General features: G+C 37.5%; 1 protein-coding gene across 1 annotated transcript; it reads left to right on the forward strand.

Annotated features, from left to right (window-relative positions):
• The first annotated feature begins 292 nt into the window (after positions 1–292).
• LOC115232590 (glutamine amidotransferase-like class 1 domain-containing protein 3A, mitochondrial) lies at positions 293–21,888 on the forward strand. Its single transcript, XM_029802555.2, has 7 exons — positions 293–498; positions 3,925–3,977; positions 7,699–7,809; positions 11,592–11,711; positions 16,157–16,249; positions 19,759–19,912; positions 21,461–21,888. Exons 1-7 carry the CDS (start codon positions 391–393, stop codon positions 21,584–21,586), a joined length of 765 nt encoding a protein of 254 aa, XP_029658415.1. The 5' UTR covers positions 293–390; the 3' UTR covers positions 21,587–21,888.
• The last annotated feature ends 1,339 nt before the right edge of the window (positions 21,889–23,227 follow it).

A 23,227-nucleotide genomic window follows, 5' to 3' on the forward strand; every position in this document is an offset into this window, starting at 1 on the left:
TTTTAAAATAAGTATTTCTAATAAGTGTTTTGTGAAGGAATTAAATAGTTTTATATGACCACCACGGAAGAAAGATTTTTTTCATGTCCTAGTTTTGTTTACGTCACAATAAATTTCTTACTTTCTTTACATTTCCACCTTCAGTTTCTCCTTTGCCTATTGTAAAAGTCTGTGTTTTTGTTTTAAAAAAAAGATCGATTGTCCTAACGAGTTCATGGCTTTTTCACGTTTGTTTTGTCTCGTCTCCGTCTATGAATGATGTTGTGTATGTGTGTGATCATTTCGGCAACTTTCGCTAATCTCCGTCAGCCGCCGTCACTGTTGTCGATCTCTCGTGGCGTAGTGAGAAATTTCTTGTTTGGTTTGTTTGATCAAGAAGAAGGGTTCGTTATGTTATCTTTTACAGCTTCCGCTGGTCGGACCCTGTACGCCGGTTCGAATGCTATTCTCCGCAGGGCCTTCAGTTCAAATATCCCGGCCGAGGCCAAAGTTGCTGTGGTAAGTATCAATCCTAAGCCTTTAACTCTTTCTTTCTGTCTTATCATCGCTCTCTGTTTCTTTTTTACTTCAATAATTAATTTACTAACTGCGGTCATTTAACGCACAAACATCATCCTATATTCTCAGTGCATCTATCTATCCTTCTATCTATCGATCTATCTCCTCTTTCGCAGATTTATAGAGATAGGTTATGAGAAAGTTGTAACTTTAAAATACCCATATAAAATATATCTATATTTATTTATCACAAGGACACCAAATTAGGACATTACATAGACATTTGCAAGACACGGTGGAAATGAACTGCTTTTACAGTAAAAAGTTTTTAATTGATATATATATATAATCCGAATTTTATATTGTTAAGTATCCATCACGGCTAGTTTCACCACACACACACAATTCCGTAATAGGGTAGCCACATGAAAGCACCTTGAAAAGCAAACGGTCCAATGTCCTTTACCCAATTGAGTGATGCAAGTGTCCTACACCAGACAATTCCCGATAACATTAACCGACAACAACACCCTCGTAAGGTCATAGGGATCAGATGATGTTTCACTTATTAAGCTATATCGGGCAAGTTCATCTCCACACATACACATTTATAGTTTTGGCGATGCAAACAGGAACAATAGAACTCAAAACATGCGTATATATACGTGTGTGTGTTATTAATATTTAACTGACTCAACAGAGTGACACAAGGGCTGAAAGTTTCGTTCATTAGTTTTGGATCAATTGAATTTGATGTACAGATAGGCGCAGGAGTGGCTGTGTGGGTAAGTAGCTTGTCTACTAACCACATGGTTCCGGGTTCAGTCTCACTGCGTGGCACCTTGGGCAAGTGTCTTCTACTATAGCCTCTGGCCGACCAAAGCCTTGTGAGTGGATTTGGTAGACGGAAACTGAAAGAAGCCCGTCGTGTATATGTGTATATATATATATATATATATATATATATATATATATATATATATATATATATATATATATATATATATATGCGTGTGTGTGTTTGTGTATCTGTGTTTGTCCTCTAGCAGCATTGCTTGACAACCGATGCTGGTGTGTTTATGTCCCCGTTACTTAGCGATTCGGCAAAAGAGAACGATAGAATACGTACTGGGCTTACAAAAGAATAAGTCCCGGGGTCGAGTTGCTCGATTAAAGGCGGTGCTCCAGCATGGCCGCAGTCAAATGACTGAAACAAGTAAAACAGAGATAATTTAATTAATTTTTTTTTAACGAAACACTTTGAAACTTCTGATACTGGTACAATGTGTAACATATAACAGGGTTTGCGCTTAATGACAAAATTTTGTATTTTAGAAGTCGCAAGTTACAGAGTGACAATGGACAAATTCGTGTTTGATAAGTGCCAAAACACGAAACTGTCAGGTTTTGACTTACTCTCTAACTTCTGCCAATGATATATATGCTTATTATACATATACGTGTAAAAAAATCTCATCACACAATCAAATCAATGAAAGAGCTTCTACCTTCTCACTTGACATGCAAAAAAAAGCAGCCAATGTATCCCCCTACCCAAAATTTTATAAAGTAAGATCCTAAATTATTAATTGACACATTATTAATTATCTTATAACAGCAATGCCTGGAAAAATCATGCATTACATAGAAAAATATGAGCATGAAAAGTAATATTCTTAAGATTATATAAGTTATATAAGTTATTATACTTGTAAAAGTATAGGACAAACTATTACTTCAAGTAAAGTAAAGAATAAGAAACTTTTTACTTAAAATATTGCAGCTAAAATTAAAATTTGAATATTAAAAAATATTTTATTATAATTTACAAATAACACTATACTTATTTAAGTAGAATTTGGCTAATTTACTACCTTAAATACAGAAAAAAGTGACTAATTAGACTAACTTACAAATTAACTGAACGGTTTTGTACAATAAATTTAAAAGATGAGAACTGTAAAGAGTGATAAATTAGAAGAACTGGCATTCTTTGCTGCAATATTTTAAGTAAAAAGTTTCTTATTCTTTACTTTACTAGAAGTAATAATTTATCCTATAGCGACTGAGACCTTTAGAGATATGTTGTGCTTGAGAAGACTTGGCAAGTCTAGTGAGATCGTAGTCATTGCTGTTGCTAGTGTCATATAACTGGTCCAGTTAAAAGCCTCCTTCACTTGTTGGAAAACATGCTATGCTTGTAAAGACCTGTTGAACCAAGTAAAATCATAGTCAATGCCATGCCGGTGGCACGTAAAAAGCACCCACTACACTCTGGGAGTGGTTTGCATTAGGAAGGGCATCCACCTGTGGAAACCTTGATTGGAGCCTGGTGTAGTTTCCCTGCTTACCAGTCCTCAGTCAAACCATCCAACCAGCATGGAAAGTGGGCATTAACCAATGATGACAACCTTGAGGATGAGGATGATTATATATATATATATATATATATATATATATATATAGAGAGAGAGAGAGAGATAGATAGATAGATAGATAGATAGATAGATAGATATGTATGTATGTATATATAATGTTTGATTTATGCTGGATTAATGAGAAATATTTGCTTAATATTTATCAACAATATGGCTTTATTGAAGTTTGAATCAGGAGATAATCTTTGTTTCGGTAAAACTGTGTATGTCTATTTGTCTTTGTATGAATAAGTTCCTATTTTGCCTAACTGTATACAACTGTGTCCTTGCAATCTGTGTTCTCGCTTGCAGTCAGCTGCTGAGGCAGGTCCCAGCTTCTTTACACTTTAAACAAAGGACTCACTCAGACCATGTTGTTTGTTTTCTGTTCATTGCTCAATTGATTAAGGGATTATTACCTTGCTTAGAAATAGATGAGGGTTGGTAACGGGAAGGACGTCTAGTTGTAGAAAATTTACCTCAACTAATTCCATTTGACCCATGCAAGCGTGGAAGAAAAAGTGGATGTTAAAACAATGATGTTGATAAGATAATTCTTTGTATATAGGCACAGGCATAACTGTGTAGTTAAGAAGTTTGCTTTTCAACCACATGGTTTAGGGTTCAGTCCCACGGCATGACCCCTTGCTATGGTCCCCTACTATAGTTCTTGGCTGACTGAAACCTTGTGAGTGGATTTTTTTGACCGAAACTAGGAGAAGGCTGCTGTTTGATTGACTTGGGGATTATTGCCTCATTAGGAAACAGGAAAAGCTTTCACCCATTGCAAAATCTGCCCCAACATTGTCTGGCCCATGGAAAAGTAGATGCTAAGTCAATGATGATGAAGAAGTAAGGTAAAGGAGAAATCAATCTCCATCATGCTCTACTTTGTAGCCTAACCCTACACTGCATTGTGCACATATACACACTCACACATGTTACCACATATACACACTTTTTTTAATAGAAATATTAAAATATAACTTTAAATTTTATTTGTTTTTAGGTTCTCTCCGGTTGTGGTGTTTATGATGGCAGTGAAATCCATGAAGCTTCTGCGTAAGTAGATGATGATAATGATAAATGTATTTATGGCATGATAGCAACACACTTACCTTCATCTGTACTGAAAAGAAAGCAGCATATATGAAGAGTATGCATAAGAGAGAGGTGTGTGTGTGTGAGTCTACTCATGTACTCAACACGACCAACTACTGAAATTGAAATAGTTGAAAGGGCAATCAAGGACATGAAGGTAGAGAAAGGAGCTGGACCATCAAATATCACTGAGACATTGAAAATATTTAGCAATGCGGTTTGGCTGTCTTTCAGTTGTGATGACAATTGTTCCAGTTCATCTGATCAACTGAACAGCCTGCTTGTGAAATTAATGTACAAGTGGCTGAGCACTCCACAGACACACATATCCTGAATGTAGTTCTCTGGGAGATTCAGTGTGTCATGGAATGTGACAAGGTTGGCCCTTTGAATTCCAGGTACAACTTATTTTTGCCAGCTGAGTAAATTGGAATATCATGAAATAAAATATCTTGCTCAAGGACACAACACACCACCAAGATTGAACTCATGACCTTACAATTGTGAATCAAATACCCTAGCCATAAAGCCACATGCCCTCTCTCACCAAAGTAGAACATGTTATACACTACTGAAGCTTACCAGGGAATCGAGAGTGGTTCCTTATGGCAGTATCATTATCGTAGTGGACAGTAGATAGTTTGGAAAGATATAGATCGTTACTATTTGATTTCTGGCTGTGTGTGGCAAAGTAACAAAATTTCTTGTACAGAAGAAGAAAGGAAATAAATCTACGAATTGCTACATAAAAATATATATTTAATTTTCTTTGAATTATAAAGTTGAGTTACTTAAATCTAATATTACAAAGTATGAAAATTAGTCGTGTAAATAGTAGAGTTAGATAGTCTTTGCAGGAAAAGCAAAAATTTGGAAATATGCTATGCTTGAGAAGACCTGGCAAGCTAAGTGAGACCTAACCCTTGGCCTATGCCAGTGGTGTAACCAGCCCACTTATGTGTACCTTTCCTTCATTGGACACTAAACTCTGCTTGTGAAGACCTGTTGAGGCAAGTGAAATTGAAATCAAATTCGATGACTGCACTGCACTGCATGACTGGCATCCGTGCTAGTGGAGCGCTGAGAGCACCATCCGAGTGTGATCATTGCCAGGGCTGCTGTATGGCTCCTGTGCTGGTGGCACGTGAAAAGCACCATCTGAGCATGATCATTACCTGTGTCGCCTTACTGGCACATGAAAAACAACATTCGAGCGAGGTCGTTGCCAGTGTTGCTGGACTGGCTCCTGTGCAGGTGGCACATAAAAACACCATTTGAGTGTGGCTGTTGCCAGTACCACCTGACTGGCCCTCGTGCTAGTGGCACGTAAAAGCACCCACTACTCTCTCGGAGTGGTTGGCGTTAGGAAGGGCATCCAACTGTAGAAACTCCGCCAGATCAGATTGGAGCCTGGTGCAGCCATTATGGAAAGCGGACATTAAATGATGATGATAATGATGTAATAACAGAGACGAAAAGAATACGACAATAGAAACATGACTGGCTATAAGAATAGCTAAAAGCAAATCACTGGGTTTGCGAGCTGCTTTTATAAGGAGAATCTTGGGATCTTTTCGGTTTAAACAGCAGTTTTTTATAACGGTGTCATATGAAATTGTCACCCATAATTATGACCCTAGTATCGATCTATTGCATTTCAATGTTTTAGGGTTAGGGGTGGGGGAAGGGTATCTTTTTTTCTTCACAAATGTAAATAAATCCAATCTGTTTCTTAAACGAGGGGCATATTCATACGGCACAGAATGTTTTCACCTCAACAGACGTCATTGATTGGTTGAAATTGCAGACACTGAAGAAAAACAACAAATATCTTACAAACTATAGAATCTTCTCAATAAAGCCTAGAGAAAAAGATGTTTTATAAACACATTCTACCAGTATACGAAGTTTAAAAGTGTTTAGTTACGTGGAAATTATTTTAAAAAGCTGCCGTTCAAACCGAAAAGATCCGAATCCTGGAGTTTTCTAGAACATTCCAGTAGCTCAAATTCTAGAAGCTTCCTAATACGCACGCGATAATCAATAGCAATCAAGGGAGCTCACTCACTGATTTTCCTGCGAAGGGAGCTAATTCTGCGATTTTCTACATTATCAATTGTTACATTTCAAGACAAAATGGATGCTCTATGAAGTGACTGTGGATGCATGAAATTGATGGAGCGAGTAATGAATATAACAGGAAGATTAATGAATTAAGAGTACAATTAGTAAGAGAATTAGCTTAGATAACATGCCACTCAGGTTAGCAAAAGAATGTGGTACCATACACTTTTAATTGCTGAGAACACTAGCTAAATCTGTTGAAGAGTTAGGGATGGGTGTTCCAAAAGCAAAGTAGCCTGAGTAAGAAGTGGGTGGACATCATTCAAGGAGCTATTATCTCTACTGAAATAGTAATGGGATTGGCCTTTTAAGGGCAGAGAGTAGGATGCATATGTGCAATATTGCATAACAGCAAAATATAAACATAGGTGCAGGCATTGCTGTGTGGTAAGAAGTTTTCTTCCCAACCACGTGGTTTCAGGTTCACTCCCACTCCGTGGCATCTTGGACAAGCGTCTTCTACTATAGTCTCAAGTTGACCAAAGTGTTGTGAGTGGATTTGGCAGACAAAAGCTGTAAGAAGCCCATCGTGTTTGTGTTGTGTTTATGTTCCATAACTTAGTGGTTTAACAAAAGGGGTTGATAGAATAATTCCTGAGTTTGTTTCACTCAAAGTTTCTTAAGGGCAATGCCCCAGCATTGCCACAGTTTGGTCAAGGACAAAAGATGTTGAAAGGTTGGAAAGAAATGAGACACTTTTACTCCACCAGACACATGACATTCATGTGAATGAATAATGGACACAAATGAACTGAGAGCAAAACAATAGAAAAGAGTCAGATGTGGTGTATTGGAATGAATGTATGTTGTGCCAAATGATGTTGATGGAATGAAGCTGTAGAAGAGAAGAAGATATGGTGAAGGTCGATCTCAGAATACAGAATCTCATGAAGGAGATAAGACGTCATAAAAAGTGACAAGACATTTTACTAGAATAAACATATCTTGGATCAAAGATGTTTCTGCCATGGTTATCCAGTATTTCTGTATATCTGAAACTAATTCAATGTGGTCTTCATTTTTTTTCTTAGATGTTAAGAAAATTTGACTGTTATTTCCAATCAGTTGTCAATAATTTGTTTGCTATATTTTTACTTTTATACTTTTAATAATTTTGCTTTGTTTCAGATACCATTTCAATGTTGTAGATGTCACTCAATAAACATGATTAAAATGAATATAGAAAAATGGATTTGGTTTTGAGGGGTGTTTTCTTTTTTTTTTTATGATAGTTACCAGCATTGCAGAGTATTATTTGCAATATGAATCCCTTTTCAAGTCCTTGTTGTAACTATTTCACTTCACTTGCATTACTAATGCATGTAAGAAGGGTTAGAATGTCAACAGACTTCCCTGTCCTTTATATATCTAAATCCTTAAATCCTTACATGAAATTACTGTTGCTTTATACTTTGTAGAGAACCATCAGAAATGTTTCATTTTTCTGTTACCCTTTTGCATACCTGAGGAGTCGTGTTTTTCAGAGATGCTGTTGATATTTAAAACGAGTTTAAAATTAATATATTTTCAAATCCTCTCCTCAATTTTTACATGACAGTGTATTGGTGCACTTGAGTCGTAATCAAGCCTGTGTTTCCATGTTTGCACCAGATGTTGAACAGATGCACACTATCAACCACCAAAAGGGAGAACCCATGGAGCCAAACAGGTAGGGGTAAATATCTTTTTGGTTTCTAACCATAGTAGCACATTGTAATCTGTTAGTAATTTTTTTCTGTGTGTGTGTTAGCCTGCATACTCACACACATAATGACTGCAGCTCACTTTCAAGCAATGCCAGTGCTTGATTATTTTCTTAAACATGAGTATTATGGATGTGGATTTTCAGTCCTGTGAAAGACATTATTTTGTAGAAATGTGGAAATGATGGGTGCCTCTTGTAACTGTTACAATATTTTTTCGCTAAATTTTCATATACTGTTTCAGTCTGCCTCCTGATGCACATTCTTTTCCATACTACCTCCAAATAGAAATGTCATATAATGTGTAGTTAATAACAATCCTGAGTATGTGGTTACTCTTATGGCTTGTAAGAACTGCCTTACTTAGACAGATGCACCCACATTCATTGTATGTTAGATTAGGCTTTGTGAATAAACTCTGGTAAATTCACATCAACACCTTTACAACATCTCTTGAGTTGTTCATGCTTGATGTTCTTTTGCTCAAATTCTCTCCTCCTATCATACACTGTTTACCTTCATAATGAACGATTCTTAGCAAGATTTTCCCATCCATTTCCCATGATTTTGCTCTTTTTCAGCGTATTCTTGATGCAGTCCTTATAACAAAATCTTTGGCTGTGCACTGGTCTTTTATCTTGGGCTAACTCACCAAACAGAAATTGCTTAGGGATACAGTCGTCTCCATGCTGGTCACATGACCACTCCATCATAATCTATACTGAAGTACTAAGGATTCTATACTAGTAGACAGACTCATCATCATTATAATTTAACATCTGTGTTCCATACCAACATGGATTGGACAATTTGATAGGATCTGATATGTCCAAGGACTGGATCATGCTCCAATGTCTGATTCGACATGGTTGTCCTTCTTAACACTAACCACTTAACAGTTGGGTTTGTCATACAACACACCACTACAAGCCCTGGGGGCAGGGTGTCAGCTTCATGCTAGGGGATGAGGGATTGAAATATGAGAAGGGGTAGCAGTGCAGGTTCTTGTAGAGGATCTGCATGGTTACTCACATCTAGTAAGTAAAAGGAAGACATAAATGGACAGCAGGGGCTGCAAGAGATAATGGCATTGAGATATTTAGATGATCCCACAAGGCACAAGGTGAGTTGAAGAATCAGTTTGCAAAATTCTATGGGAAGTAGAATGAAGGGATGAAGGTAGGAGTAAACTACTGGAATGGGCAGGGTTGAAGGGCAAATGAGCAAGGAGCCATGAATTAGGGGAAATACACAGTTGCAGAAGATCTGGGGTGGGGAGCTGTAAGTGCAGTAAATGTAATACAATTGTTTGGGGTGGGGAGGGAAAAAGAGAAAGTTTGTAGGAGGCAGGGAGAAGAGGTAGGCCTAATGCATGGGAGGGGGAGAAGAGTCACCATAAACATGGGTGGTAAGCACAATACAAAGCACTTCTAGAACTCAGTTTTGCCAATGAGATGGGCCTTGTCAACAATCTCTTATCACTAGAGATCCCTGTCCTTTGTCATCTTCTCTGTCTGGCTCAGTATCTCGAAGTCACCTACAAATTTGTAGCTCTCTGCAGCCCATCGTAGATTGTCCTGTTGGAACTTCTGACTGGTCTACGTCACTAACTCCTTTTTATTAAAAGCTTCAGTTAAGATGTCTGAGTCCTTCGAGCTCTACATTTGAAATTACTCCTCAGTAACCCATTTGAGTTGTACATTCATCATCTAGGAAAGACTTTGCATTTTCAAGAACGAGGGGGTACATAAAAGTAACCAGAAACATTGTCTGCGGGATAAGCCTGTTGTAGTTCAGGCTTCTGCTGCTAGAAGCCACTTGATGCTACCCTTAGGCATCAATCTACCAACTGGCATTGTCAAGTGAACTCTTACTGCTGCATGGTGTGTCTTGTTTTGCAGGGTTTCTCCCCTGTTTGTCAATTTTTGCGGTGGTTGAAATGAAGAGACAGTGTGCTTCCGTGAAATTCGTTTTACTGCTGGGGAAAATGGCAGCCAAAACAGTTGTGAAGCTTCAAACAGCTTACGAGAAAAACACAAGTTTATAAGTGGTTTTCACACTTCAGGAATGGTTATTTGTCAATTGAAGACCAACCTCATGAAAATTCTTGAACTGATCTTGGAGGACCATCACCAAACAAATGACTAACTTATTGATATGACTGGTGTGTCTTGGAGTTCCTCCCAACAACTTATGAGTGAAGAATTACAAATGAAAAGAGTTTCAGCAAAATTTGTACCTCATTTGCTCACAGAAGATCAAAAGTAGTCATGCATGCCGTGAATTGCAAAAACAGTTGGAAGTTGATCCAAACGTTTTTCAAAGGTTCTCACTGATGATGAAAGCTGGTGTTATGGCTACAACCCAGAAATGAAGCAGCAATCAAATCAATGGAAGCATTCAATGACTCCCCCCCCCCCCCCCCAATGTGTCTCAAGTGAAGTCCAATGTCAAGATGCTGCTGCTTTGTTTCATTGATGCAAAAGGAATTGTCCACACTGCTAACTAGACATTCTACTTGGCAGTTGTGAAGCATTTGCAAGACATGATGAGATGAAAACGTCCTGACATGTGGCAAAATGGAGAGTGGTGGTTCCAACATGACAATGCACTTTCACACACCACCTTGAGTGTCAGACAGTGTTTGACCACCAAAAATGGCACGATTCCTATTCACCTGATCTTGCTCCTTGCAACTTTTTTTTTGTTTCCCTGAATGAAATAGTCCTTAAATGAATATGTTTTGCAGATGTGGGAGAGGTGAAGAAACAACGGAGGCATTAAAAGGCATCACTTTGCAAGAGTTCCAGCTCTGTTTCAAACAGTGGAAAATATATCCGGACCAGTATATTGCTTCAAATGGAGAATAATTTGAAGGCAATAAAAGTGTAAACATATAAAACTAGGTGAATAAAATAGTATTGCAAAGTCCCAGTTTCTTTTGGGTACCCAGTCGTATCTGTTTTCTGCTGAGAATGTGGTCAACCTGGCTTGTATGTCCACCACATCGATAGGTGATCAGTTGTCTGGTTGATTTCCTGTAGTATTTCAGATCATCAAGTCATTTGCATCATAGAATTCCAGAATCTTTGTTCCCTTCTTGTTTTTAGGGCCAATGCCATAATCTTCATTTGCATTAGTGTGCAGCCCAGTGTCCATTGAATTCACTAACCACAACAGGAAAGTCAATGTCATTTATCATTGAGGCCATTGAAAAGAACTGTGCAAAAATTTGTCCTGATCATCCTGCCAGTCTAGAATGTGGCTTATAGGCAGAGGTAAATGTAGATAAGTATGAGTTAGCAGAAAGCAGTGTATGTATCATCATCATAATCATCATTTAAGGTCCATGTTCAATGCTAGCATGGGTTGGACTGTGTTGAGAGACAAACATCTTAGTGTGTGAATAAATATAAATGTCTGTGTCTAGCCAGTGACTAGCATAGCAGTATCATTACAAAGACAAAGTTGTTTTAGAGAAAGGAAATGACAAAGGCATCAAATTGTTGGACCAGGTTTTGAAGGCTATAGAAAGATTAACTGCACAATTAGCTTAGATGAGATGCAGTTTGGTTGTATGTCTGGCAGGTGTACCAAAGATGCCATCTTTCTACAAGAGAAGTTATTTAGCCGCTATACCTAGCATGCATCAATTTGGAGAAAGCCTTTGATATGGTGACACAATCTCTCATCTTATGCTCTCTGTGTTTCAAAATTTTCTCTTTTCCTTTCCGTTTTTTCTCCTCAGGAATGTACTGTTAGAATCAGCTCGCATTGCAAGAGGCAAAATCTCTTCTCTTTCTGAACTGCAAGCAAGTGCCTTTGATGCAGTAATCTTTCCTGGGGGATTTGGAGCTGCCAAAAATTTGTAAGTTGTTTTCCTTTTTTTTTTTTTTTTTTAATCACCATCATCATCATGTAACGTCTGTTTTCCATGCTGGCATGAGTTGGACGGTTTGACTGAGGACTGGCAAGCCAGAAGGCTGCATCAGGCTCCAATTTGATCTGTAAAGTTTCTACAGCTGGATGCCCTTCTTAATGCCAACCATGCCAAGAGTGTTGTGGGTGCTTTTTATGTGCCACTGGTATGAGGGCCAGTCAGGCAGTACAGGCATTGACCACACTTGAATGGTGCTTCTGATGTGCCACTGGCATGGGAGCCAGTCAGGCAGTACTGGTGTTGACCACACTTCAATGGTGTTTTTTATGTGCCACTGGCATGGGAGCCAGTCAGGCAATACTGGCAGTGACCACGCTCAAATGGTGCTTTTTACATGCCAATCAGGCGGTACTGGCATCGGCCACAATGACTTCATTTGACTCAACAGGTCTTCGTAAGTGCAATTTATTGCCCAATGATTGAAGGGTACTCTTAAATGGGCCGGTTATGCTGCACTGGCACAGACCACGGTTATGGTCTCACTTGGCTTGCTGGGTCTTCTCAAGCACAGCATATCTCCAAAGGTCTCAGTTACTTGTCATCGTCTCTGTGAGTCCCAACATTCAAAAGTTCTGCTTCACCACCTCATCTTCCTGGGTCTATTCTCTTTATTTTTATTTTCTTCTTAATTTTTCTTTCTTTTAGAAACACATCTTTCTTTTATCTAAAAATACAGATAAATTGCTCAAGCATATCGTTTTACCACATGTTCATATTTCCACTTCTTTCCAGCATGTTTCTTATTATTCTTGTTAACTCTATTGCACCAGTCACCAGTCCTTCCCGTTCCTATTTGAATTTTGGTAAATTACCTTGTGTTTATTCCTGACTGTTGATGCATGAGTGACAGAAACACTAGAGTATTGAACAAAAGGACTTTTTTTTTTGTATTTAATTTTGTCTCTTTGGCAGCCTTCTGCGATCATCATCATTTAATGTCTGTTATCCATGTTGGCATGGCTTGGATGGTCTGACAGGGCTTGGAAGTTGAGGGCCTGCATAGACTCCAGTTGGATTTGGCATGGTTTTCTATGGCTGGATGGCCTTCCTCACACCAACCACTCTGAGAGTGTAATGGGTGCTCTTACATGCCACTGGCACAGGTGCCAGTTGCATAACACCAGTATCTGTTACAACTATGATTTCACTTAGCTTATAAACAATGTTGTTCATCTCCAGCACTCCATGGAAACATGTCTAGCTACAGTGAATTATTACCTTAGTTGAAAACAGATGGTGGTTGATGACAGGAAGGGCATCTGACCATAGAAAATCTGCGTCAGTTAACTCCATCTGATCCATGCAAGCATGAAAAATTGAACATTAAAATAATGACAATGACGAAGCTACTACTATTGCTGTTGTTGATTGAGCAGAACTTATAGTCAAAGGTGTTCCAATCATGACAATAGCATCATTTTTTCCAGATAGGCACAGGTGTGACTGTGTGGTAAGAAGCTTGCTTCTCAACCGCATGGTTCCAGGTTGAGTCTTACTGCATGGCACCTTGGGCAAGTGTCTTCTACTATAGCTTCGGGCCAACCAAGGCCTTGTGAGTGGATTTGGTAGATAGAAACTGAAAGAAAGCCATTGTGTGTGCCACAATTTGATAACTGGTGTTGGTTTGTTTACATCCACATAACTTAGTGGTGCAGCAAAAGTGACTAATAGAATAAGCACCAGGCTTAAAAAATATAAGTTTAGGGCTTGATTCATTCAACTAAGAATTCTTCAAGACATTGCCCCAGCATAGCCTCAATCTAATGACTGAAACGAGAAAAAGATAAAGTATAAAAATAAAGTGAACATAGGACTGCTTTATCGAGTGTGTCCTTCGTTTTTATCAAGACTTTAGAGTGGGATTTCAGTGAAATTTGGCTGCTGTCTTTTGCATGCTGAACAATTGTTTCAGCTCCCTTGTTGGCGCTTTCAGCTGCTGGCTGTACTGACTCTCCTGAGCTATTGTTCGCACCATATGCATGAAGACTCTCATCAACAATATTATTGTATACCTCAAGACATTAAACTGCTGCTGCTGCTAAAAGTTATTTATTATAGAGATTCATAGATGCAGGTGTGGTTCTATAATTAAGAAGTTTCCAACTATGTAGTCTTGGGTTCTGTCCCACTGCATGGCACCTTGGGCAACTGTCTTCTACTATAGCCTTGAACCAACCAAAACCTTGTGAGTGAATTTGGTAGATGGAAACTGAATGAAGCCTGTTGTATGTGTGTGTACGTTTGTGGCTTAGTGGTTTGGGTCTTTGGCTCATTCATGCTCTGAAGGTCATGGGTTCAATTCCTACCAGTGCATTGTGTCCTTGAGCAAGACACTTTACTTCATGTTGCTCCAGTCCAGTCTGCTGGCAAAATTGAGGTGTCGCTGGAATTGAAAGGGCTGGCCTTGTCACATTCGGTGTCACTCTGAATATTCTTCAGAAGCATGTTAAGGGTATGCATGTCTGTGCAGTGCTCAGCTACCTACATGTTAGTTTCACAATGAAGCTAAGGTATGACAAATGGACAAACATAGGTATCTTGCTATAGAGGAGATCCATGGCTATCTTAGGTCATAGAAAGGTAATTGGGGTAATTTCATATGCCTGTGAGCAGTAATATTGGTTTCAAATGTTTGCATAAGGCCAGCAATTTCAAGGGAGGCAGGTAAGTCAATTACATCAACCCCAGTATTCAGCTGGTACTTATTTTATTGACCCTGAATGGATGAAAGGCAAAGTTGATCTCAGTGGAAATTGAACTCAGAATGTAGAGATGGACAAAATGCCTGGTGTGCTAACAATTCTGCCAGCTTGCTGCCTTAATGTGAGCAGTAATATTAGTTTCAAATTTTGGCTCAAGGCCAGCAATTTTGGGGAAGGAGTTAAATTGATTACACCAACTCCAATGCACAACTGGCACTTATTTTATGAACTCTGAAAGAATGAAAGGCAAAGTTGATCTTGGTGGAATACTGCGAGCAGTAACTTTAAAAACAGGAGGGAACTAATGGAGCATTTAGGAAACAAATTGTAGAGAATATGTTTCTAAACAGTCCGAGACATTTGAGAGCCAGAGATCTGACTTTTTGGTATTAAACAGATGAAAGCTAATAATTCTCTGAATAGCGTGTGGGTAACATTGTTTCGGTAGATTCTTGTTCAGCTGAGCGAATGAAATTGTGTATATTAAATGTAATTCGGCCTAGGAATAAAGCTGTAGTACTTGCGATCCATGAGTAAGTATTCTTTACTCAATCTATGATGCAACTACTAGGTTCTGCATTAAAGTTATCATGCACAACTGTGAGATGGGGTCATGTTGCAAAATCTGTAGCTGTATGAAGATAGTATGAGATATGGTAGGGCTTTTATTTATGCTATTCCGCTATGTTTATTATAAATAACTGATAGCTCTGCTAGTAGCTGCATATACACTCATTTGGAGTGTTGTCATCTTGAGTGGTAGATAATGAAAGATGCATTACTTTGATTGAGATTGAATCCCTGAAGCTTTTTTGTAAATGTCAGTTTGTCTAAATTCACTATCATCATTTTAACATCCACTGTTCCATACTTACATGTGTTGGATGGAATTTGTTAAGCCATATTTTTTATGGCCTGATGATCATCATGTTGTCAACTGTCACCTGTTCTCAAAGTAATTATTCTCCTTGGTTGGACATACTTCCTTGAAACACTGGAAACAAACAAAATGACTTGTTTGATGGTAACGCTTGTTTACAACTATTGCATGATATCAAGATGTGACACACACACACACAAAAAGAACAAAGTCCAATCACAAGGCTTTTGTTGGCCTGGGGCTATGGTAGAAGACACTTGCCCAAAGTGTCCACAGTGGGACTGAACCCGGAACCATGTGGTTGGGAAGTAAACTGGATAGCAAATGTTTACAGTTCAGTGGATACACTATTCAACTACCTACTGGTTGCTGTGTTGACAATTCAAAACCATTTGCATACATTTGGACACTCAATGTATCTTCTGTGCTATGTTCACTGAGCTTTTGAGAACTTCCTGGTCATGATACTTGCAGTTTACTGACTTCTTATCCAGGGAAGAATTAATTTTATCATTTCACAATGGAAACAGAATTAAACATAGGCTATTACACTGTACATCAAAAGCATTAGTGATGTCTGTGTGTTTACAGGGGAAACACTTTTTTGTAGTGGATGTCCATGGTGGTAGTCAACCAAGGAAAACATCAGAAGTGGTTTGCTCAGATCTGAAAATGTTGAGCTTCAGGGCAAAAGATCTGGTTCCACAGATTTATTTGAGAGTAGGCCAACTCATTCCAGGATAAAAAAAAAAAAAGATTAAAATGTTGTTTGATAAATAATTTCATTTCAGATCTTCTTTTGCAATTGATGGGCCTGACATGAAGGTAATTGCAGATGTTGAGCGAATTCTTAAAGAGTTTCATGAAGCCAAGAAACCTGTTGGGTAAGTAGCCAAAGCATTAAAACCATCTTGCTGCAGGCAGTCATATCTTTTGGTTTACCTGAGGTAATGGAAATGGATTGAACTATTGATGGTATTCCTTGCTGGAATTTATATTTACCTTTCATCCTTTAGGTTGTTTGGTATCATAAATAACAACTATATTCAGAATTTACTACCAAAGCACTGGGTAACATATGTCAGTTTAGTTGCCCATAGCTGAAAAAAGTCTTTTGACATGCTGACAAGCTATATGCAATGAATATAAAAGTGTAGTCCAAAAAAGTTAGCACATTTGGAAAGGATTGGAATGCCAACAAAAGTCTTGTTTAATGAGTGTTTCAGCTATCATTTGCTGCAATGTTTCTCTCGGCACCTATTTCACTTAGTTTGATGTACAAAAAGGAAGATTGATATAGCAAATGTTTTTATGCCGTATTTGATGCCATGAGAAGACAGGGCCAAATTATCATTTGGACCAGCCAAATGTGGCTGATGCCAGTACCCCTCTGACTGGCTCCCATGCTGGTGGCATGTAAAAAGCACTATCTGAATGTGATCGATGTCATCCAACTGTAGAAACCTTGCCAGATCAGATTGGAGCCTGGTGGAACTGCTGGCTCTCCAGACCTCTGTCAAACCGTCCAGCATGGAAAACGGATGTTAAACGATGATGATAACAATGTTGATTGAAAGTTGTTTTTTTTACATTGATAGTAAAAACAAACTATGCAATGTTTGAGAAGAATAATAAATTTCCTATTGACTCTGTAATCATGAGAAACAAAGGGAAAAAAACTGTCAGCTATTATTATTGTCAATTGTGGTATCAAAATATAAAGGAATGGAGCTGCAGACCTAGAGATCTATTATTAGATAGGTGATATAAGATTGGATTAGATCACTGAAGACCAAATATAAAATAATCAGCATGGACTTTCAAAGATGAGATGACATGGGATCAAGATGCACAAAGATGCTGTGATACAGATCTCCTTAAATCATACCACCTTGGAAAACACTAATGATAATGGTAACAATATTACCAAGTAAACTCTGCTTTTATTGTTTCAAATAATAAATTATTAGCAGTGAGTGGAGTTTTAGATTTTGCTTTTTTTTCTACACTTTTTGGAATTAAGCTGTTACTTTTGCCTCCAGTCTTTCCTTTAAGTAGTTACACCTTATAGAGTGAAGGTGAATTTTTATGGTTAAGGTGAAGATTAGTTGTCAGATGAATTTGTTTGTTTCTTTTCAATGTTATTTAAATCATCACAAATATTTTTATCCTATTGTTTTATGGGTTTTTTTTGTAGCTCTATTCTTCTTCAACAACTTTTGTTTATCATTTTTGAAATTCGAATAAATTTTACCACTTTTCAGACATATGGCAAAGGGGTGCCAAGTAAACCCCCACCCACCCAAAAAGTTCATTTTTCACACCTGCTTCTTTTTGCTTTTAATCAAGGTTCCAAAGCTACTATTTGAAACATTTGTACTGTGTATTGAGAAGGTGCTGAAAGAACTGTACAGAAATGGTTTTTGCACTTCAATGTTGGGAAATTCAACTTCACAGACTTGCTCTCCATTTTCTGGCTGACTTATTCATTTCAATAAGAATTGATTGAATAAGTTCATCCATGAGGATCTTTGCCAATCCACCAGAAAATTAGCCCCAGCTGATGGGGTACACTCATATCGTTTGTCACCTTCACTTGATGGGTAAGGTCTAAGAACTTGTTGCAAGGGTTGCACATACTCTGCAATTCAGTGCTCCTCTATTACCATCAATTTGCTCACTCAGCATCAGGTTACTTGTGGACAAATGTAGAGTTCTTTATTGCATTATCACTGGTGAGGATAAGTGATATCTTTATTATTTAGTATGAAGCTTTTAGAGAGGCTTAGAAATATTAATATTTCTATTTTTGAAAACCAGGATGTATTCCACTGAATTTAGGTAAATAATCCTTCAATCAGACGGTCAGTAGTAACACCTGCCTGGTTTGGCTGCTCTACATTGATAAGGGGCAAATACCCTGAAACTAGTCTACAGATGCCAGTCCCGACAGGGGGAAGCGACTGACCCCCTCTGTTCGAAGGTTATAATGGACACAGGTTCATGTGTCACATAGCTAGCTAGAGGCGATGGCCTCTTGGAGCTAATCAATGGCAGCATTCGTCCTATTTTTCTGGACTGCCATGTTAGCTTGGCGATAACTATTAATATATATATATATAGATAGATAGATTTATGTAAATATATGTAAAACTGGTTATTGATACTTTCAATTACTTTTGGGTATACATGAGAAAAAATAGAACATTAAACTACACATCGTTTAATGGATGCCCTAGTATAAGTAATAAAGAAAACAATTCCTCCACTCAAAATGAACGAATTTACCTAACCACCCAATATCTTAAGCAAGAAATACTAATCTTTTGAGTTTTGTACTAATTACCTCTCCTTAAGCGTTTATCTGCCTTTATATAAATTCATTGGCAAATGTTCATCTCACTATGGTCTCTTTGCTTGAAATAGCAACCAAATTTTCCTCAAATCATATTCTACTGACAAAGAAGGACATATTGGATATTATATAAAATAGACAGAATGGTTATGATTGAAATGCTTTCAATCAGAGTTCTATTTGACCAAAAGTGATAAGGAGATAATTGTACTATGTAATTATATGACTGTTTTGATAGACAACAGTATTGAACATACAAGAGTCTGACATCTTATTCAGTAGAACGAATGTGCTGCAATAGCTCATTTGTGACTTTGAAAACTGGCCTATACTCCATCACATGACAACAAGTAACAGTGTAACAGTGACAATATCCATTAATGGATGAAATAATTCTTTGTTCTGAGGAAGAGATAAACAACCAGAAAAAGGGTACTTGAATGTCTAATATTCTCAACACAATTTTAGTTATGTATTATTAGTGCTGTTGCATAGTTGAAGATTGAGTTTTTAGACTGGTTTATATTACATTCCTTGTAACTGTATGTAAATTCCAATTAAATGTTTCATAAGGTAAAAACCCTGCCAAAAATAGGTATCTGCGAGATTATGATAAAGGAATTGTGAATGAGAATTTGTCAATCACCATAATACAGCACCCATGACTTCTGGAAACAATTTTTTGCACTCAGAATCACTGAAGAATGGAAGAAATTCCCTGTATCAGTTGTCAGCTGTTGGGACGCTACATCTTCAAAGCTTCCATGCTTCCTTACATTTGGTTTTCACCCCCAATTTATTTTACTTTTCTTTAAACAACTTATTCACTGTTCACTTTCTGTGCATATTCTGTGTACTGTTCATGCACTTTTGGCTACTTTTTCTGATGAGTTGTGGTGCACCTGAGCATTGTATACAATAAATTTATTATTATTGTAACCAAAGTTATAGTTAAGACAGTTGTTCCTTTTGTGAAGAGAATAACAATGATAATTGACAGTATACATTTCTTTTGAATCTTTTATTTCATTAAACCAGTTTGTGCTGCATTGCTCCTGTCTTGGCTGCTAAAGTGATACCTGGTTGTGAGGTGACAGTAGGATCTGACAAAGAAGACGAAAGATGGCCATATGCAAGAACAACAAAGGACATTAAGGAACTGGGTGCCACACATATCAACAAAGATGTTACAATATCCTTTGGTTTCCAATTTAAAAAGTGGTTCTCTTTTCATAAAACTAAAATGAAATGTATTTCTTCTTTTTTGGATTGCAGAAATCTGTTTATTGTATTATTAAGAAATTGGAAAATTATCGCTGTCTGGTAGCCTTTTTCTTAAAGTTTTATCTATTTATTTTCTCATTGAAATGGTTTTGGCTGAAAATGGTTGTATGAACAATTAGAAAAAAAGAAATTGCTGAATAATACTACACAAAATTGATAGAAATGAAAGTAATGTATCCCATCAAAGCCATATTCATTCGGGCAGTTGTTCTTTTGTTAAGGCTTATCACCAAATTTGTTGAGTGTATGCCATGGTTTATGAATATCTAACAATATATTACGAGATATTTACATGAAATTCATATCTTTGTATTACCTTCATCAGGTTGCTCATGATGGCATTACTCTAGTTAGTGTCTGTTGTTTGTTTGTCTCAAAAAATCCTATGGTCCATATTCTTTGACTATTTGGTAGAAAAATTCTGCCTCCTGAAATAACTGTAGACATCTGAAAAGTACATGTATCAGGATAGAAATTAATCATGTTAAGATGAAACACACATCATTTCTAATTTTCAGTATAAGCATAGTCATTACTATGCAGTGAAGAACTTCACTTTCCAACCATGTGGTTTCAGATTCAGTCCCACTGCATGTCCCCTCTTTTACTATAATCTCCGGGCCATAGAAGGGAAACTGAAAGAAGACTTGTGTGTTTGTGTTTACATCTCACTTGTTTCACTTTGTATCATTATCACTCATTGCTGCCATTCATCATCAAACATATACAACAGAGAAAAAGATGGCCAACTCTGATGTCTGTGTCTTATAGTACGAATTTTTATTAGAAATATTGTGTTTGACTGGACTAAAAAGTTCCTTCTACTCTGTATTAGAGTGTTATCTGAGTATCTGCCCTTCTAGATAGATAATCTATGTGGCTTATAAATTTCATCTGTTTGAAATACTATGATGGAGGTTTCAAGACCTTGGCCTTCCAAAAGAGCAAATTATTATTCAGTTGCAGGTTAGCTCTGAATGAAGAAACTTATGATAAAATGTGTTCCACTTGTTACTCTCTTGTCTTTTTGAGTATTTAAAATGATTTGTGGAAAATTTGTCTGCTATTTCTAGTAAGTTGAATGCCTGTATTGCTCCTAGGTTGGAAGGCTGTATGAAAATATAAATTTTTTTCAGTTCACAGAGGTAAGCAGAAAACTGAAAGGAGTTGATGAGGTTGGCCTAGGTAGAAGTGTCGTCAGTGGTTCTCTAACACTTTCTCAGGGTAATAGATGACCCTAATGGTGATTCATTTTGAAAATATCAAAGAATTTATTCAAATAATTGTTATTAAACTGAAGTTTTGATGTAAAGTTTTAATTTAGATAATTTTTAAAATGATGATTTGCCCTTGGTTCTATAATACAGTCTAAGGCAGGTTGGAATTGAAACAGTTTTGATAAAATGGTTTTATTTATTATTTTTTTGTTATTTTTCTTGACCATTTGTTTTTTTATGAAGCCCATATTGATGTCAATAACCGCATTGTGACTGTTCCAGCCTTCATGTGTGAAACAGCAGTACACGAAGTTTTTGATGGTATTGGTGAAATGGTAACAGGAGTACTGAAGCTGGTTAAATAACTTCTTTTTTTTTACTTCCAAGCGTGCAGCAAATATTGCTGTTTTGCTTCTTCTGATTGCAGTTTCATTCACTTATTAGATAACAGTAAAAAAAAAAAAACAATTCAATTATTTAAAAAATTAAATAACATGAAACTAAAAAAAAGAAAGATCTCCCTCAATGGCAACATTAATTTCACACTTGGGAATTTAGAGAAATTTTGAAATGAAGATGCTGTAAAATTGGGCAGATGTTCCCAATAAAACACTCAATGAAGATTTACTGTATTTAATTTTAGTCAAATATATTTATTATATTTCTACACATTTACTCCGGTTTGGTTTACTATATTTTTTGAAAATGTGGTGTATGTCTTCTTTATTTATTTCATCTTATCTAATGCAAGTGGGATCTCTCAGGTAGTTGAGTGGATAGATTTTTCTAAAATCCATTTAGTGTCCAGGGAAACTAGAGACAAGCAGATAAATCTGTCCTCTTTTACATGTTTCAGTCATGTTGGGACATCCCCCCCTCTGAAGTTTAGTCAAACAAATCAACCATAGTACTAATTTTTTAAAGCCTGGTATTTATTCTATTGGTCCCTTTTCCCACTCAAATGTGGAAGGGATATATCTCAATTATGCAAAAGCCTTTGATAAAGTCGCTCATGGTATGATATGTCACAAACTGCATGATCTCGGCATAGTCAGAAAATTGGGAGACTGGCTGTATGACTTTCTGAAAGATAGAAGTCAGGTGGTAGTAGCCAATAGGGTCACCTCCAATGACATGCAAATAGTGAGTGGTATTCTGCAAGGCACTGTTTTGGGACTACTACTGTTCATAATGGCCCTCTCAGACATGCCCTCAGCCACACAGAGAGCCACAATTATAAGTTAAGCAGATGATACAAAAGTCTCACTGGTGATACAGAACCCCGAAGACTGCATCTGCAATGTGAGCTGGATGAAATATACAAGTGGGCTGAAAAGAATAGCATGCAGTTTAATGCTCAAAAGCTTCAAGCCTTGTGCTATCAACATGCAAAGCTAAATGCAATACCTAATAAATACACTGGAACTGGTGGGAGTGCAATCCCAGAGGCACAGTCAGTGCAAAAACTGGGCATTTACATGAGTAATGATGCATCCTTCCATGTGCATATTGCTAAGTTGGCAATGAAATGAAGGTGGCTGATCTGATGGATTCTTAGAACTTTTAGAACAAGAGATTGGGAAACCATGATGGTCCTTTGGAGGACACTTGTTCTAAGACACTTTGACTATTGCTCTCAGCTGTGGTCACGAACCAGTGTCAGATTAATTGCCGAACTTGAGGCAATCCAACGAAGCTACAGAGAAAGATTCAAGAGATTAAGATTTTATTCCTTAGGGCGTAGGCGAGAAAGATATGCCATAATATACATCTGGAAGATCCTGGAGGGGCTTGTCTCAAACTTTGGCATCAAGAGTTACACAAATACTAGAACAGGTCGCCAAGGACTCCAAATTTGCATTCAAGAGATAGGACAAGATACTGCAAGAGCCTGGTCTTCAGGGAATCACAACTCTTCAATATCCTCCCAAAAGACCTGAGAGAACTGCATGGGGTGGATGCAGGTGGCTTCAAAATGAAACTGGACCTCTTACGGTCAAGTGGTC

The sequence above is a fragment of the Octopus sinensis genome, linkage group LG2 (genome assembly GCF_006345805.1).
Source record: "Octopus sinensis linkage group LG2, ASM634580v1, whole genome shotgun sequence".
In the NCBI taxonomy this organism is placed as follows: domain Eukaryota; kingdom Metazoa; phylum Mollusca; class Cephalopoda; order Octopoda; family Octopodidae; genus Octopus; species Octopus sinensis.